This window comes from Nothobranchius furzeri, chromosome 16, assembly GCF_043380555.1.
Source record: "Nothobranchius furzeri strain GRZ-AD chromosome 16, NfurGRZ-RIMD1, whole genome shotgun sequence".
Lineage (NCBI taxonomy): Eukaryota > Metazoa > Chordata > Actinopteri > Cyprinodontiformes > Nothobranchiidae > Nothobranchius > Nothobranchius furzeri.
In genome coordinates this window covers 44,296,341-44,311,859 of record NC_091756.1, presented here as the reverse complement: position 1 = coordinate 44,311,859, position 15,519 = coordinate 44,296,341, and the positions used below count along the sequence as shown (strand labels likewise).

The 15,519-nt window shown below is 40.4% G+C and overlaps 1 protein-coding gene across 3 annotated transcripts in view; it reads left to right on the top strand.

Annotated features, from left to right (window-relative positions):
• usp54b (ubiquitin specific peptidase 54b) overlaps positions 1–15,519 on the top strand; it is a 76,904-nt gene that overhangs the window by 20,556 nt on the left and 40,829 nt on the right. For all 3 annotated transcript variants that reach the window (XR_001573241.3, XM_015962910.3, XM_054749296.2), the window contains exon 3: positions 12,566–12,700. Coding sequence is in view for 2 of the 3 variants with exons in the window: in XM_015962910.3 (XP_015818396.3) it covers positions 12,566–12,700 (135 nt within the window). In the remaining variant the exon portion in view is untranslated. The remainder of the gene's footprint in view (positions 1–12,565; positions 12,701–15,519) is intronic.

Here is a 15,519-nt window from a genome sequence, read left to right as displayed (position 1 = left end):
AAGAAGAAGAAGAAGAAGAAGAAGAAGAGGAAGAAGTAGAAGAAGAAGAAGAAGAAGAAGAAGAAGAAAATATCATTTCTATAGCGCCTCTCAAGATAAAAATCACGAGGCGCTTCATAAAAACAAAAACAAAAAATATAAAATTTGTAAAAATATAAAAAAGCATTTCGAAAATGTTTAAAAATATATTTCAAATGAGCAAGAATAGGCAATTGCGATTTAAAAGAAAAAATGTTAAGAAAGAGAGAGAGTGAATAGGAAAGAGGGAAATCAGTGGATCCTGAGGAAGGTGGAATAGGTGGGGAGAGCAGAATAAAGAGAGTGGTGAAGAAGGTCATACAAAAGCCAGCTTGAACAAGTGAGTCTTCAGCTGCTTTTTGAAGGAGACCACTGAGTCCACTGATCTCAGGCTCACTAATAGTAAATACCACTTCAGAATCACATTTATTCTTTGTGCAGGGCTGCTTGTAGCACTGAAACAAATAATTTTATATTTTCATCTTTGTTCTCTTGTTTATAGAGTTTTATTTGGACTGTGCCTGATGAAATCATCCTAATCTCTTCAAATGAATGCAAATATAGATTTTCTCACACTATTAAGAAAGGCTTTGAAATGGGACTTCCACTGCACCTGGGAGTTTTAAACCAAGTGCCTTGCATTCTGACAATCAAACTATTTCAATTAAGTTGTTTTATTTCTTATTATTTGTTGCTACCATGCCAAATGATTTACAATTTTCAAATTAAATGGACAATTTTGGACAATTTTATTAAACTTACTGAGTTGTAAAATAAAGGTAATTTATGTATCCTCAGGTAAAGACACAGGGAAAGTTCTGGTACGGCTTATAAAGACGGGAGAATTAACCCATATGTTCCCCTTATCAACGATGCCCAGCCTTATACAGTTGCATATTTTGAAAGAATAACTTCTCAAATGTATACTCTGATAACAAGTAGACTTTATCTCTGAAGCACTACGATTTACATCTGAAAAAGTCTTGGATGGAAAGGCTTAAAATAATTTACACAGAGTGCAGTTACACATTTATGAAAAAAGGTTGTGTGATTTAGTGATTAAAACAGTATTTACTTGTTCACACATCAAAAACTGCATAAAGTCAAGCCTAAACAATCAATAACATATAAATTATAATAAATTAATTATAAACAGTAAGTGTTGTATCCTTAGTTTAAAGCACAATAAATAACTTATTTTTCTTATTAGTATTTCGATCACATAAAAAAAGCACTGAAACAGGGAGTAAGAGGGGAAAAATATATGTTTTGTTTTCAGATTTAATGCTAATAGGAATGAAAAAAATATCATTGGGCTGCACTGAGCATGTGGGGGTTATAACTGAAGACCTATTATGGAACACCAGTGTGTTTAGCCCTCATTCTGCCATCATCATTAGCCTCAGTCTTTTACAACACCACTGCATTTGAGTTTCCTCCTCAGAAGGGAAGTGCACATTATTTAGAAGGCACAGTAAATTAAGAGCCTGCTTGAAAAGCAAAACGTGACAAAAAAATACTTATCATCACATTCATTTAACATTCCCCTACCTTTTGAAACCACTTATTCCTGGAAAAGGTCACGAGAGCTGCTTTCTATCCAACAGCCACTGGGCAAAAGGTGAGGGATATCCTGCAGGTTACTAGTTCATCACAGGGACATATAGAGACAAAGAAGACACAAACATTTACTCCCTCACAGCTAGGAACAAATTGGCTAGATAATCTGTTTTAAAATTTGGGATTAAAAATACAAGAGAGAATGTGAATGGGAGCAGGAGGTGCTGCTGGAGCAAAGGGAGGGAGGGAGGGTCACCGTGAGAGGGGGATTCTTCATGAATGAATTAATACCGGAACATTTTTGGTGAAAAATAATTCAGGGAGACGGTGGGAACAAGGAGTAAAATAGTTTACTGTTTTTAACCTCCTTGGGCCCTGTGTCCACATATGTGGATATTGGCTCCTTGCACTTTAAAATTTTATTTTCTTCTTCTTACACGTTTTTGTCATTATTTATAGACACTTTATATTGACTTAGATAAAAAATATTTATTTGTTGCCTTTCTTTTTTTTAGGATATTTGACAACATTTTATTTAATTAATTTTGATTTAATTTAAATGTTTGTAACTTTGTTTCTGTTAATTACAGTCGACTAATCTGTAAATGCTAGATATGATTCTTCTTTTAAATCAAACCAAATACAAGTTTGGGTCCCAGGAGGTTGAAACAGTACTTCTATGTTTACCTGCTTACACTAGAGATATTCTTCTGCAACTACTACATCAGATTGTGTCTGTGCACCGATTACTGTCAAATGTATCTGCCAGTCAAACAGGGATCATTGGGTTCAATTGAAACTTTAGTGGACTGTATACAAGAGGTGCACTCATGGTTGGCTTCCCATTGTTTGGCTTTTAATGGGAGCAAAACCAAGGTCATCGTTTTACCAAAAATGAGCTCCAGCTGCATAAAGGGGACCTCCTATTGTTTGCCCAATCGGAGACAACTGCAATCTCAGATTTGGGTGTTAAGTTAGATTCTGCAGAAACATTCGACTCCCAAATAAATACAGCGGTCTGTTCTCGTTTCTTTCAGCTTCAGTGGTTGTCTAGGATTAGGTCGAAGAAGCTCTCAAAAAGTATTTCGATTGTAATCTATGCTGGACTGAGTCACTCCACACTTTCATGGCTGCAGATGGTCCAAAACGCACCAGCAAGTTTTATCTTTGGAGTGAAGAAGTGGGAGCATAACACATAAGACTCTACAAGGGCTACCTGTGAAAAACAACATAGAAATCAAGGTTCTAGTCAATGTCTTCCATTCACTTGCTGGAACCGCTCCTCCCTGCTTATAAGCGCTTATTAAAATAAATAGATCTCTTTGTTTCATGGACAAGGATCTGTTGGTGGTCCCTAGGTCTAGACGTGAATTGCCGAGGTGATCGAGCATTTGCAGTACTTGGCCTGAAACCTGGAACAAGGTCATTGTTCATCAGACAATCTAAATCAATCTGGAGTTCTAAGCCTTGTCTTAAGTAGCATTTTAGATCAATCTGCTTTATTTATTGGGTTTTATATTTATTCATTCCATTTTTATTGTTTTTCAGTGAGTCCTATTGTCACATTTCTTTGTATGGCGCTCAGCTTGTTGGGCTCCCTTGATTGGTGGCAGATAAAGTGATATGCAAATGAATTAATTAAATGAAAATAAAATGAAGTTTTTGGCCAACAAGGTAAAAAGTAATATCAGATAAATCCTTCACAAAATGTAACCCCTAAATCAGTCATTTGATCCATGGGACAGATGATTACATTTAGCTGGCAGTGGTGAACCTATATGTTATCCAGATTTTTTTGTTACAGGCAAAAACAGCAATGTTTAAAACCCCACTCATCAGCTGAGGCTTTAATGCTCACAGTCGCTGAAATAAGAGTGAGCGATGATACTTGAAGTAAATGTTTATTGACATTGGTGGCTCAAGTTCAACTTTTGTTTCTTTAACATCAAATTTTCTCCTTTTCATTCTTTGTACATGAATCCATCCTCCCTGTTCCTTCACTAATGGATTAAAACCCCTTAAATGTGCACCAGAATGGAGTTACCTGTACCAGAAACTGCTCATGCATATTCACGCTTCTTTACAGCAGAGCAGGTTGAATCTCACTTGTGTTTAAGCAGGTGCTGATACTGCAGAAGATTAAGATCTGTAACATACTCTCCTGAGCCAACCATATGCAGCTCTGCTAAAGTCATTTGTTGCACAACAAACGTGTGTGTTTCTGAGAGGATCCTGATGTCATACTTGTGCAGTGGCACCAATGTGTGTGCTCCACATGCTCCACCTCCAGCACTTCTACTGTAATTAATTGGCTGGGTGAAAGTGCTGAGCCAGCACAGCCCACACTGGGACGCCAAACAGAAAACACACAAATCTTTACGTGCACCTCCAGATATTTGTTGCACATGTACCCAAGATTGTGTGAGTCATCTGTGGGTGCAGAAATCAAAGGTTCTGTCACAGCATTGAGCATTCCCATTTTCCCGTCAGCTTTCATTAACCAACCTGTCAACTAACAGCTGTAACGCTGCTCTTACAGCTTGTTTGTAGTTGTTCTCCCCCACAGCCACACAGATTAAAGTTGCTGAATAACCGAGTGAGACACGCACCAAATTAACTTCAATGGTGTGTGAAATTTTTAAACAACTATGTAAGAGATCAAGAAATGTAAAATAGGATAATTTCCTTGTTTTATTTTGGGAGAGTTATGTGTGAATTATCTGCAGCTTATAGAGACACCACGGTCAGAGGAGGCCTGTGATTTTTTTTCATCTGGAAATCACTGCAACACTATCTCTCTTGCCAGGGAATAGTTCCACAAACACACCTCCAGATGGATGCCTGACACACACACACACACACACACACACACACACACACACACACACACACACACACACACACACACACACACACACACACACACACACACCTCTTACTCGCTCCACCTCATCCTTTCTTGTTCTCCTCCTTATCCTTCTTTCTTCCTCCCTCTGTAGGGTATATTCCCCCTCCATTCTCCTTGGTGCAATGCTGCAGTCAGTGCACACACACACACACACACACACACACACACACACACACACACACACACACACACACACACACACACACACACCATCAGCGTGGCTGCCAACTGTCAGCTCGCCTATTATTTTATAACATTTTCACACCGCTCTGATCACAGCCATTTTAATAAATGCTTAATGTCACCTAAATGTCGTACAACTGAACTCATAACAAAACAATGTATTACAATTTTCTGTCAATAAATGATTATGAACTAAATTAATACCATGTTTAGACTTAATATTGTTTTTCTAAACAATTCTACTACAAGGCTTGGGTGTAAACTTTGGAACCACTCCATTTGGCTAACCTTAACATAAAGGAACTCACTTTTTTTGTTAAGTAAATAATGAAATAAAAGAACATGAATTTGTCAGCTTTGTGGTCACAAAGATGTTTTTTTTAATAGAGAGCCTAAGTCACTCCCATCTACTTCCGGACCATGGGTCCCCGGAAGAACGAAAAAAATGATTGCATGTCAATGGGGCTAAAAACGCTATCTTCTAATTCCGCTTGTTGTGTGCCATGGATTTCACATATGATGTCCGTGAATTTTAAAGACGCATTTTGATACCAAGAAAGTTCTTATTTTCAAACGGGGGGAAGCTTTATTTTAGGTTTTGTGGGAAAATAAGTCCAGAACCACAAATGCGCATCATTGAACCAGACACGGAGAAAAACAGGGAAAATGTCTGTAAGCATCGCCCATATTTCTAATAATTAAGTCTGAAATTTGTGGTTAAGACAACTGGAATAATTTCAGATATGCTATCTACAAGGGAACTTCTCTAAATAAGCAGTTTTATAGTTAAAGACAACTATAAAACTATATAAATACTATTGAGTACAGATACTCAATTAAATACACAAGCCTAATGTGTAAATCTTTAAGAGCAAGTGCAGTCAATAATTTCAGTTTTTGTTAAAATGTACATTTTATTTTGTTCTTAGTTTTTTTGCCAGCTTGAGTTTTCAGTCTCCAGCAGCCTGCTTGTCTCTTTTCTGCTGTGGCAAAGCATACACCCCAAATTGCAATATTCAGCTCTGCCAGTAGGTGGCACAAACACCACATTGAAGTAGATATCCTGTTTTCAACATTACAATTAGTCAACAGTGAGCGTGTTTGAATGAGGAAGGAACTTTTGAGCATGCACACTAGCTGTCTTCTGTAGCAGGGGTGCTGTCGGCCATCTTCTCAGAGGCATTCAATTCACGGATGCTAATTGGCCCAAAAGTTTCCAGTTCTCCCTATAATCACATGCAATTAGTTGTTAAGCTGCCATTAAGGGGCACTTTTCACAGTGCCCCAAGAGGGAAACTAGTGAGTCTGGTGCAGGAAATTATCTGTTTAATGAGAGACTGCTGATGAAAATGTGGAGGCAATCATTCAGATTGGATGTAGGCTATCACAACCACAACCTCCCAACCTTCTAGTCAAGGAACCACCTCTCAGAGCTTCATTTACCATCAAACCGCCAAACGGGACCTGCCCCCTTCACGTCATCACGTTCACCCTTAAAACTGATACCACTCTTCCTCTCTCCACTCAGTCATCTTTTCTTATCAAGATTCATGCCGAGTATTCAGAACTTCCCAGCAAACTTTATATACCGTCACCTGACCAGTAAGCCAGCACACCCACTCGTTCTTGTTTCCCTTCCAGACACAAGCAGACGTCTCAAGATTAGACCCAGCGTTCCCACTTCCACGTTTGGGTCTCATCACACACCACATTGAACTCTCTCTCAGCTCATTCCACGTCTAGTCTCTGACAAACAGTATAGGTCCTCACAATTAACCCACCCACTGTCTTTATGGGTGACCCCGCGAGGAAAGTTGACCATTGAGCAGGATTGATGGTTTATCCCTTGAGGTCCACGTGGCAGGGGTGAGGTGGTGCTCACTCTTCACCTCTGCCATATGGACTTCAAAGGATAAACCATCAACCCTGCTCAATGGTCAACTTTCCTCGCGGGGTCACACCCATTAGGACAGTGGGAGGGTTAAGCAAAACTGACAGCTGGAGGAATATAAATATACACTCACTGGCCACTTTATTGAGTAAACCTGCTTGTTAACACAAATTACTAATCAGCCAATCACATGGTGGTAACTCAATGCATTTAGGAGACATGGTCATGTCAATCTGCTGCAGTTCAAACAGAGCTTCAGAATGGGGAAGAAAGGTGATTTAAGTGACTTTGAATGTGGCATGGTTGTTGGTGCCAGACAGGCTGGTCTGAGTATTTCCGAAACTGCTGATCTTTTGGGATTGTCACACACAACCATCTCTAGGGTTTCCTGAGAGTGGCCCAAAAAAGAGAAAACATCCAGTGAGCACAAGTTCTGTGGGTGAAAATGCCTTGTTGATGCCAGAGGTCAGAGGATAATGGCCAGGCTGGTTCGAGCTGATAGAAAGGCAACAGTAACTCAAAAAAACCCTCGTTACAACCAAGGTATGCAGAAAAGCATCTCTGAATGCACAACACGTGGAACCTTGAGGCAGATGTGCTACAGCAGCAGAAGACCACACCGGGTGCCAGTCCTGTCAGCTAAGAACTGGAAACTGAGGCTACAATTCACACAGGCTCACCAAAATCGGACAATAGCAGATTGGAAAAATGTTACCTCATCGGAAGAGTCTTGATTTCTGCAGCAACATTGGGATGGTAGGGTCAGAATTTGGCATCAACAACAGGAAAGCATGGATCCATCCTGCCTTGTATCAATGGTTCAGGCTGGTGGTGGTGGTGGCGTAATGGTGTGGGGGACATTTTCTTGACACACTTTGGGCCCCTCAGTACTAACTGATCATTGTTGCAAAGACACAGCCTACCTGAGTATTATTGCTGACCATGTCCAGTCCTTTATGACCACAGTGTACCCATCTTCTGATGGCTACTTGCAGCAGGATAATGAACCATGTCATAAAGCTGGAATCATCTCAGACTGGTTCCTTGAACATGCCAATGTGTTCATTGTACTCAAATGGCCTCCATAGTCACCAGGTCTCAATCCAATGGAGCACCTTTGGGATGTGGTAGACTGGGAGATTTGCATCATGGATGTCCAGTCGACAAATCTGCATCAACTGTGTGACGCTTTCATGTCAATATGGACCAAGATGTCTGAGGAATGTTTTCAGTACATTGTTGAATCTAAGTCACGAAAGATTAAGGCAGTTCTGAAGGCAAAAAGTGTACCTCTTACAAGGGGTACCGGGTAAAACCCGGTACTAGCAAGGTATACCCAATTAAGTGGCCAGTGGGTGTATATTGTTTTTTTTTTTACTACCCTTCAAGTCATGGACGGTGGTGCCATAGCGCCCCGTATAGATTAACTGCCCCTATTCCGTTGACAGATTAGAAATGTTGATGTAATTCTTAATTTGTGAAATAAAATCCATCTGGATTTACAAGGCAGCCAATAAGAATTGAGTTAAATAAACTCAATAAAATACCAGAAAACTCAAGATGTAAGCTAAAATCACACCTTTTAATCTACATAAAATGTCCATCCAAATATCCCCATATTTTCTTTCCTCTCAATATTTTTACTTTTAATTACAAACCTGATTGTCTTATTCCATAAACTGTAGTTTATGCTGCATGGTGCTCAGGGATGTACCAGTAGTGATTCCAGTCAGTGTTCCAGTTTACACTGACAGATGTACCAGTCAGTGATTGCAGAGAAAAACATGAACGAACATTTGATGGAAAAGCATCAACCAGAGATGAAGACATGAAGCAGTCGCCTCTGGATGGTGGTCTGTAATGGACTCACTGTGGACAGGCAGAGATGACTCACGGATCCTGATATTGGGAATACTTTTCACCTGACGCAGTGTTTTAGGTGCGGCCATCTAATCAGAGGCAGAATTACCTCCACTGCTGTTAGTACGTGCCAGGTCAATTTAGGTTCAATTCTGTTTCAGGCTGTTTTAGTTATAGTTGAAAAAACACCTTAATTTTTCTGGTGAAGAATTCTTACCTACAGTAAAATAGGTCATTTCTGTCTGCCGGCAACCTGGAGAAAGCCATTTATTCTTTTATCTCTCCCTGTTTGGACGCTGCAGGTCTCTTTTGTCCAGCATTAGTAAAAAGTCATGTCCTCTGTTTCAACTCTGCTGGTGTGCTCAGACGCGACTCGCTTCACTTCAGGTTCAGATTTAGTAATATAGAGGAGTGGGAATTTTTTGGCAATGCACCAACAATGATTAATGTCCACGTTTCTGCTACCTCTGACATCACTCATTTAAATCAATACAAAATTCGGTGCAATAATAGGTTAGTTCTTCATGTCTTACATTTTTAAAAGAGCTAAAAACAAAGTAAAAACAGCAATAACCAAATAACTGTAAAAACACAGGATGATTGCATAAAAGTTAATCATTATTATATTAGGTTACCACCCCATATACAGTGTAACTGTTATTTGGCATTCGTAAATTAAAAAGTGCAGATAAAAATATGCAAAGTAAGAAATGGAGTACAAGTGTTATAAATTACTTAAATCATCATGAAAACAATGAGTTTTAGAGGTTTTAGTTGAGTTGTAAAAACATCCAACTGTGAAAATATTTTATATCTTCATTCATATTTTTCTCAATTTCCTTAATATGTCATTATCTTCTTCCAAGGTTCTGTATGTTTTATTATGCTGGTCACAATCATCTGGGCATCTAAAGGGTTTCATAACACTTTAAATGTGTAGTTCACTTGTTTTATCAACACATTGGCAGTGGTCTCTGGTAGGAATGAATGCCTTGCGAGCCATACTCAGGGCAATAAAAGCCCAGAAACAGCTGGATCAGCACAGACAAGTCTGCTGCTGCAGAGATTGGAAGAACACGGCAGAATTTGGAGTCTTATTTTCTGATATTTGGATATCTCTCCTTGGATTGGATAACAGCAACGCCTTCACAAACAACACAAGCCTGGAGGAGTTTTGCTGTGTGGTGGTTTTGCTAATAATAACGGTTAGCTTCTACTAGTCAGGACGTTGTCTGCTCGTCTGTTTCTTGGACATTAAAACAACAACAACCTTCCTCGTCACGGTTCAAGATGGGTGAGTCCATGAATGTTAAGTGACAGTGTGTTGTAGATCTGTCAGGCTTTTCTAATCCTAGTGTTTCACCGTCTATTTTCTATCAAAGCTAATGCAGGAGATAGGTGTAGGAGACATGTTCAGTCTGCATGAAAAACTGACCGATTAAATTTAGAAATAATATTTTAAAATGTTTGTTCAGAATTTCACAACTTTAAATTAAAAGAGCCCCAATTTTTTTTGTCTAAGCAGCCATTTTTACACACATTTTAATTGTAATAAACACAAATATGTAGATAGTGCAGAGCAGTCTGCATCTCTGAGTTTCAAACAGCTGTTTCAGAGGCACCACTGGCTGCTGTGAACATGGTGGAGGAGTCAAGGAGAAAACGTCGGAGCTCTAACAGGCTAATTAACCCCTAACCTGGCACGTCAGCTGCTTGGTACAGCACAGTTTAGTCCCTACATCTCACTGAAACAGCCACTGAACTTCACTAAACAAATGGAGATGTTTGAGTAATTGGTGAGACATTAATACATTTCAGTAATATTAACTGTGGAAACACAGAGATGTCATGTTATCAAGTGATAATTTAATTGGCCATACAATATAATGTGGACATTTGAACATTAAACTATCATGTTCTATACATGTTTATCACATTTGCACAGTGCTGCACAAACATGACAAACGTGTATAGTGTAAGGACATGATATAATGTTAAAATAATAAAATGATCACATCATAATGTGATATCGCTCTAGTTTTAGTTTGCAAGGGTGGCATCTCAGCGTTTTTGTAGCCAGCTCATTAACAATCTTGATTTTAATATTAATTTGCATTATACGACCGGAAAAGGGTGGCTTGCCAACTCCGGGTCGGGGGAGAGGTCCTACCTCAAGTGGAGGAGTTTAAGTATCTCGGGGTCTTGTTCACGAGTGAGGGTAGGAGGGATCGGGAGATCGACAGGCGGATTTGTTCGGCGTCTGCAGTGATGCGGACGCTGAGCCGATCTGTCGTGGTGAAGAGGAGCTGAGCCAGAAAGCCAGACTCTCGATTTACCGGTCGATCTACGTCCCAATCCTCACCTATGGTCATGAGCTTTGGGTAATGACCGAAAGAACGAGATCGCGGATACAAACGGCCGAAATGAGTTTCCTCCGTAGGGTGGCCGGGCTCAGCCTTAGAGATAGGGTGAGGAGCTCGGACATTCAGGAGGGACTCGGAGTAGACCCGCTGCTCCTCCGTATCGAAAGGAGCCAGTTGAGGTGGTTTGGGCATCTGGTCAGGATGCCTCCTGGACACCTCCCCGGGGAGGTGTTTTGGGCATGTCCTGCCGGCAGGAGGCCCCCGGGTCGACCCAGGACACGTTGGAGAGGTTACATCTCCAATCTGGTCCGGGAACGCCTTGGCGTCCTGCCGGAGGAACTGGTGGAGGTGGCCGGGGAGAGGACGGTCTGGAGCTCCCTATTTGGGATGCTGCCCCTGCGACCCGGACCCGGATAAGCAGAGGAAGACGATGACAACAAATTTGCATTATGGTGTAACTTTCATTGCCCTGAATGAATGAGAAATGCAAAAATAACTAAATAAATTAAGACGTATATAATTTTTTTTCTTGTTAGAATTTAAAGACTTAAAACCCAAACACCTCATACACATAATCGGGGATGCCTCTTGAAGATGGAGGAATTCTTTCAGCTAAGTTTCAAGATGAGTTTCTTTTTATTATTTAAATTCTCACAGTAACAAACATTTGGTGACACCAACCATCCTACAGGTCTGTCTTCTCTTTTCAGATAAACCCAAACACTAATGATCTTTAAGAAGATAACAGAAAAAGCATCAAAATGGCATTTGTGAATGTTAAACGTTTTATAGGTTCAGCAGTAGCTCAGGAGGTAGAGCGGGTTGTCCAGCAATCAGATGGTTGCAGGTTCAATCCGACCAGAGAATGCTGCTGTTGTGTCCTTGGGCAAGACAATTAACCCGCCTTGCCTGCTGTTGGTGTTTAGAGGGAGCGGTGGCGCCAGCGTTTGACAGGCCTCACCTCTGTCAGTGTGCCCCAGGGCAGCTGCGGCTACATCGTAGCTCATCACCACCAGCGTGTGAATGTCTGAATAACTGACTGTGTGCGCTTTCGGGGGTTGTAGAACCCTAAGAAGGCGCTATACAAATGCAGGCCATTTACCATTTATAAAATGTTCACAGATGAAAACATTCACCGATTTAATTATTGATTTTTTGTTGCCCTTCATTGCATTCCTCTGAAGGAGATTTATTAAGTTTGTGCTTGCATTTAAATTTTTTATTTTTTCACAAATCACCAAAGAATTACAGGGAAGGACAGAGATTCCTGCAGACAGAAACAACTCAAAGGAAATAGAGCAAAAACTTTGAATGGTTGTGTGTGATGTCAGCTGTCCCATCCTCTCCAAAATATCCGAATCTGCCCTGAAAACACACTTCAGTGGCCCAGCTCTCCCTCTTAGCGCTTGCATTATTTTAGTCCCTATCTGCTGCTCCAAAGCTTTCTCTGGGCTGTTTTGGTTTGATAAAAGTGACATTTATTATTGATATCTTCTGATAGGGAGGCCTTGGCTGTGGCATTTGTTTCAACCCAGTCGGACCATGTTTGCAGCACTTAACTTCAGACAAGTTGGAAACCGGCTTGTGTTTTGTGGCTCGGTGAAAAGAACACAATGTCACTACAAGACAGGTGTGCACAGAGGGTCGTTTGTTTTCTTTACAGAAATGTCTCCACGCCAACAAAGTGGAGGTCTCCCAGGAAGTGTTTGTGAAATAGATTCTACGTGCAGCCAGCAGTCAATAAAACATTTATGCTTCCTTTATGTTTGTGTGCATTTGCAGAGTATCTTTGCCCAGTTCCAGTTCAGCAGTGAGCGCGTTCTGCCATCTGATGCACTGCGGAGCGCTCTGGCCAAGACTTTCCAAGACGAGCAACGCTTTCAGCTGGGAATCATGGACGACGCTGCTGAGTGCTTTGTGAGTTTTACATTTGCCTGAAACAAGAATAAGAGACAACAGAGACAAAGAGATACGTATTCTACACAAACTTGTTTTCATATAAATCTTTTAAACTTTCTCTTTTTAATGTCATATTATAGACTAGTGCACTAAAATGGTAAACATGTATATTAACAAAATTCTTTCAAAACATTAGTTTAGAGTTAGATATCAGATGTCATGTTGTCATTCAACTTCTCTAAAAGATTTAAACGCTTGTTTCTATTATTGTAAAATCTTTACAACTCCCTTATTACAGTTTCAGCCATTTCTTTTGGCAGCCAACAGCCAAATTCAGGGTTTTTCTCAGCTTTTTTCAGATCCACATTCTGTGCGTGTGTGTGTGTGTGTGTGTGTGTGTGTGTGTGTGTGTGTGTGTGTGTGTGTGTGTGTGTGTGTGTGTGTGTGTGTGTGCCTCTGAGAGGTGATGTCTGATCGATTGGTAGTAAATGTGTTCAGTCAGGGAATCCGTTGGCTTCTTATGAAATATAGATGCTGCTCCCACGGTCAGATTAACAGGAGCACCAACACAGAGGAGCAGTCCTATCGCGTCAGACCCGTGTCACAACCCGTGCACGCGCATTGGGTCCACAGCGCGCGTGTGAACGGGACTCGCGAGCGAAAATATACATGGCGAGAGGTCATTTGTGCACTGAGAGGGAGCAAACTGTGTCTGTGAGCACACAAGGATGTGCACAAGTGACAAACCTGCGTGCGCGCGTTGCCAACGAGCACACGGCAGAGGAAAACGTGCGCGCGCGGCAGCCTCTGCGCGCTCGGTTCCTAATTCCGCTCGCTCGGCTGTGAGGAGTTTTGGCACTCTGGAGGCGTGGCCTGTGGCAGATCTTCCCTATCCTCTGATTGGTTAGTTTACCCCGCACTTTACTCTCTAGCTATCTATATAAAAAAATCTGATATTCAGCAGTTGCTGGCATAGCTCAGCTGGGAGAGCGGGTGACTCACACTCTGGGGGATCCAGGTTTGAGTCCGGCCAAGTAACATAGAGTTGAAGTCATATTATTCTTTCCTAATTCCTGTGATATTATTTTACAGTTGTGACCGTTCAACTGTCATTAAATGTCCGAATGTTTGCTGGGCAGTGTTTTAAAAAGTGCACATAAGCTAGATGGTTTTAACCAGGTAAAAATAGACTTGTGGGTGTAGGTATGTTCAAGTTTAAAAAGTTCTTGCCTCATTAATGTATTGTTTATTTTTTTCAGCATTTAATTGACAAATTATCCTTTCAAATAATTAATTGATGAGTTACATAATTGTCCATTTAGAATTGTTGAATGGACTGAGTCAAGTTTGGTGCACTTTATATATTTCAAAACATGTTTTTTTTTATTTATTATGCATATAAATAATTTTAATGTTAATTTATTGAAATATTTCTATTTTTTCATTACCTCACCCTTGTTTTGACAAAAACAAGACCTTGCTGGATAATATCATGGAGAAACTATTTGTTCACAGTACTTGGCTCAGTGAGGATCTGTATACCAAAGGAGGAGATACTCAGAAATCTGTCTGCAGATTGTTACAACCCAGACTGGAATTGGTGGGCTGTAATAAGAAAGGAGACCAAACAGAGGAGTGGGGGTTCAACAACTGATTTATTTAACCAAAGTAAGGATTTACTAAAGCAGATCAGTGCAGTCAAGAATTACTGGTGTTTGGGTAGTCCTGAACGTGTTGTGATGCCCCCACCGTCTCATTGGGTTTTCATTTGTGTTTAATTGTGTTTTTCTTCTGTTGTAGGCAGCTCGTTAAGCAGCCTTGGAGGCACCTGGGCTCAGGGTGTGGTGCTGCCTACAAAGCCTACTGTTTTTCTGCTTTCACTGGGTCTCTCCTGTGTGGTGGAGAGTCCTCACTGGCCATTTTCTGTTCACTAACTTGCTTTAGTAAATCCTTACTTTTGTTAAATAAATCAGTTGTTGAACCCCCACTCCTCTGTTTGGTCTCCTTTCTTATTACAGCCCACCACTTCCAGTCTGGGTTGTAACAATCTGCAGACAGATTTCTGAGTATCTCCTCCTTTACACAGATCCTCACTGAGCCATGTACTGTGAACAAATAGTTTCTCCATGATATTATCCAGCAAGGTTCCGTTTTTGTCAAAACAAGGGTGAGGTAATGAAAAAATAGAAATATTTCATTAAATTAACATTTAAATTATTTATATGCATCATTAAAAAAAAACCATGTTTTGAAATATATAAAGTGCACCAAACTTGACTCAGTCCATTCAACAATTCTAAATGGACAATTATGTAACTCATCAATTAATTATTTGAAAGGATAATTTGTCAATTAAATACTGAAAAAAATAAACAATACATTAATGAGGCAAGAACTTCTCTCTCTCTCTCTCTCTCTCTCTCTCTCTCTCTCTCTCTCTCTCTCTCTCTCTCTCTCTCTCTCTCTCTCTCTCTCTCTCTCTCTCTCTCTCTCTCTCTCTCTCTCTCTCTCTCTCTCTCTCTCTCTCTCTCTCTCTCTCTCTCTCTCTCTCTGTGGAAGCCCCACTCTAAGGGAGTTTGCAGTGTATTAGTGAGTCATATATTGTACAACCACAGTCATAAAGTTTTCAACCAGTAGTTTTATTTCAGTATGTATTTTTCCAGTATCACCAAAAATGTAATTTTATATGGTTAAAACCATCTAGCTTATGTGCACTTTTTAAAACACTGCCCAGCAAACATTCGGACGTTTAATGACAGTTGAACGGTCACAACTGTAAAATACCTGAAATTAAGAAAAATTAACATGACATCTACTGCATTTTCCTTGCCCGGACT